The following is a 3,869-nucleotide window of genomic DNA, read 5'->3' on the forward strand; positions in this document are numbered from 1 at the left end:
TCCATTGAGAGACAAATATGATATTACAAAGTCATGTAACGGGAGTGTCTGGGATGCTCCCTGGAGTGGGAGGGGCTAGTGAGACACAGACAGACAGAGGTCTCTCATCCAATCCATTTCCTTCACCAGGGTGGTCCATAATTAACTTTTGCTTGGTTGGCACTTTCAACCAGATATAAGGAGACTGAGGCCCCAGCATTCATAAGTCAGATCCCTTCTTCCTCTGTGGTAAGTCTCTCTCCACCTCCTTAGATTTCTACATTCACTCAGCATCTGAGGTTGTAGATAAATGCAATGTTTGAATCGAGTTCTGCATTTCCTTTGTGCACGTCTCTTATAAGATTTTACAATATGCAATCAAGTGGCGTTGATTGAAACTATTTTTATTATTTATTTTTACATTAAATTATTTTTACATTGAAGGTGTTATACTTAAAATCTGTCACTTTAATTCACAGTCAAAAGTGGTGCTCCTGCACTTGTTTGTAAATTGAGGGGGTGTTCTAGAATGTAGCTGGGTTTTCAGAGACAGAATGTCTAGGAAAGTGAGTTACCAACCAGGAAAATGAAAGTTACCAGTTGCACCTGTAGTTGAATTGGACATGGCTGTAATGATTTGAGTTGAATGATGCCATTCAAAATGTTTTCTAGCCTTTCGGGGGGCTAAATGATAAGGCTTTAGAATTTACAACACCCTAATGTTTCACAGGGTCCTCCAAGAAGTAGAAATTCATCTGTAGGACGGGAAAACGAAGGTGAGACATTGTTTGAGTCTTCATATAAAAATGATGAAAATATTCTGTGAGGGGTACCGCTCATCTAACTCTGTTGAATGTGGAGGAAGCACCACAGAGTCACTCTAGATTGTTGTTTAATCTGTTTCCTAGTAATCCGTCACCATGAGTACGGACGCGGAGATGCAAATCTATGGCAAGGCTGCCTTGTACCTTCGTAAGCCTGAGAGGGAGAGGATGGAGGCACAAGCCATGCCGTTTGATTCAAAGAACGCCTGCTATGTGACAGACAAGGTGGAGCTGTACCTAAAGGGTTTGGTCACTGCCAGAGCCGATGGAAAGTGTACTGTGACAGTCACAAAACCTGACGGCAGTAAGGAGGTAAGCCTGATCTGAAAAGTATTCAAGTTCAAGTTTGTGCAATTACTCTTTCTTGAAAGATAGATGTAGAAGTATTTCTTTGTTTTTTGTAAGCAGAATATAACCTTTAAATGGCATGAATTATTGATATTAATTAGTCAAGAATATCCATGTGTGTGTCAATGGGTGATAACAGAGTAGTTGGGTTAAATGGCAGTATGCATTTGAACTAACTAATGAGCAAAACGCGTTCAGTCATGTCCAGTTTGATCTGTGTGTCATGTAGATTTCTGACTGTTTCAGGAAGGAAAAGAGTTCAAAGAAGCAGACATCTATCAGATGAACCCCCCTAAGTACGACAAGATTGAGGACATGGCCATGATGACCTACCTGAATGAAGCCTCTGTGTTGTATAACCTCAAAGAGCGTTATGCAGCATGGATGATTTATGTAAGAAACCTGCATAAACATACACACACATACGTCAACATAAGAAATACACACTTCCAGTCCTACACATACAGTAAATGACATAAGAAATTCACACTTCCTGTACTACACATAAATGAACGGTATAAACCAAAACATACCACTTCAGTAGACCAACAAGAAAACAAGTACATTTATCCGATTTTATTTCATACAGACCTACTCTGGGCTCTTCTGTGCCACGGTGAACCCCTACAAGTGGCTCCCCGTGTACGACGAAGAGGTTGTCAACGCCTACAGAGGGAAGAAGAGGATGGAGGCTCCACCCCATATCTTCTCCGTCTCTGACAACGCCTTTCAGTTCATGATGATTGGTACGAGCTCTCATGGATGGATGGATGGATGGATGGGTGGATGGATGGATGGATGGATGGCTGGATGGATGGATGGATGGATGGATGGATGGATGGATGGATGGATGGATGGATGGATGGATGGATGGAGGGAATCTACTGTTTCTCATGTAGGTTTGAACATTTTGCCTTGAATATCGGATTTCATTAGCCTTGAATAGAAAATATTCCAAAATGAAATTCATGATATACCCATAATGTTTCATGAGTATAATACGCATGATGTTTTTGGGTTCCAGATAAGGAGAACCAGTCCATCCTGATTACGTAAGTTGTTTGTGCTGAGCGATTAACCAAAATGTCTGGGGGGTTTTTTAAACTAGGGAAAGGGGATACCTAGTCAGTTGCACAACTGAATGTATTCAACAGAAATGTGTCTTCCGCATTTAAACCAACCTCTCTGAATAAGAGAGGTGGGGGGGGGCTGTCTTAATCGACATCATCGGCACCCGGGGAGCAGTTGCTGGGGGTTAACTGCCTTGTTCAAGAGCAGAACAACAGATTTTTGCACCTTGCCGGCTCGGGGATTCAAACCAGCAATCTTTCTATTACTGGCCCAACGCTCTTAACTGCTAGGCTACCTGACAATGTCAGTTCAATTGTTTGAATTCCATTTCATTTGTTTTTTTTTCTGTGAGCTCAATGCACAGTTTCTCTAGAGATATATCAGATCATGCCCAAACTGTGCGATGTAGTAGGGAGATACAGCCCTTAGCCGTGGTATATTGGCCATATACCACAAACCACCGAGGTGCATTATTGCTATTATAAACTGGTTACCAACGTAATTAGAGCAGTAAAAATAATAGTTTTTTCAGACGCGTGGTAAACAGTCTGACATACCACGGCTGCCAGCCAATCAGAATTCATGGCTCGAACCACCCAGTTCATAATAAGTGATATAAGTGATAAGCAGTAATGGGCATTCTGTGTTGTTACATCGTGCAATTCATGTTAAAAACAAATCTTAAAACCACCAAAAAACTAAACTGTGATATTTTTTTAAATAAACAAACTGAATCCGAACCGACCTCAAAAAGCACGTATCGCTCAGCACTAGTTGGGTCATTTGGGATCCCCAACTGGTGGCTTGTGGGTCATTTTATTTGCCCCCTCAAGTCTCTTCTCAGAAAAAAATACATTAAATTATATATATATATATTTAGAATGAGTGTACAAAACATTAGGAACACCTTCCTAATATTGAGTTGCACCCCCCTTTTGCCCTCAGAACAGACGCACTTCGTCGGGGCATGGACTCAACAAGGTGTCTAAAGCGTTCCACAAGGACGCTGGCCCCTGTTGACTCCAACGCTTCCCACAGTTGTGTCAAGTTGTCTGGATTTCATTTGGGTGGTGGACCATTCTACATACACACAGGAAACTGTTGAGCATGAAAATCCCATCAGCGTTGCAGTTAACACACTCAAACTGGTGCGCCTGGCACCTACTACCATACCCCATTCAAAGGCACTTAAATCTTTTGTCTTGCCCATTCACCTTCTGAATAGCACACATACACAATCCATGTCTCAATTGTCTCAAGGCTTAAAAATCCTTCTTTAACCCCTCTCCTCTCCTTTATCTACACTGATTGAAATGGATTGAACAGGTGACATCAATAAGGGATCATAGCTTTCACCTGGATTCACCTGGTCAGTCTATGTCATGGAAAGAGCAAGTGTTTCTACTGTGTTGTACACACAATGTATAGTTTATTGAATTATCATTGTTGGACATAAAAGACTGTAAAAAATGTATAAATGGAAATCAGGCCCAAGTGATTAGAATTTAGGAAATCTTTTCCAAGTATTCCCACGTATAAATAGAGAGACATATGTGATCGTATCCCAATGTAATCAAGGTTTGAAATTATTATGTTTTTGTTAAATCTGTTTGGGCTTCTTGCAGTCAACTTGCAGCGTACAAATTA

General features: G+C 41.0%; 1 protein-coding gene across 1 annotated transcript in view; it reads left to right on the plus strand.

Moving 5' to 3' along the window:
* Window positions 1-899: 899 nt before the first annotated feature.
* The window catches only part of LOC120056222 (myosin heavy chain, fast skeletal muscle-like), a 21,117-nt gene continuing 18,147 nt past the window's right edge, over window positions 900-3,869 (plus strand). Inside the window, exons 1-4 of the mRNA XM_039004470.1 lie at window positions 900-1,107; window positions 1,402-1,544; window positions 1,741-1,897; window positions 2,176-2,203. Of these exons, the coding sequence (XP_038860398.1) occupies window positions 900-1,107; window positions 1,402-1,544; window positions 1,741-1,897; window positions 2,176-2,203 (536 nt within the window). The remainder of the gene's footprint in view (window positions 1,108-1,401; window positions 1,545-1,740; window positions 1,898-2,175; window positions 2,204-3,869) is intronic.

The sequence above is a fragment of the Salvelinus namaycush genome, chromosome 11 (assembly GCF_016432855.1).
Source record: "Salvelinus namaycush isolate Seneca chromosome 11, SaNama_1.0, whole genome shotgun sequence".
NCBI lineage: Eukaryota > Metazoa > Chordata > Actinopteri > Salmoniformes > Salmonidae > Salvelinus > Salvelinus namaycush.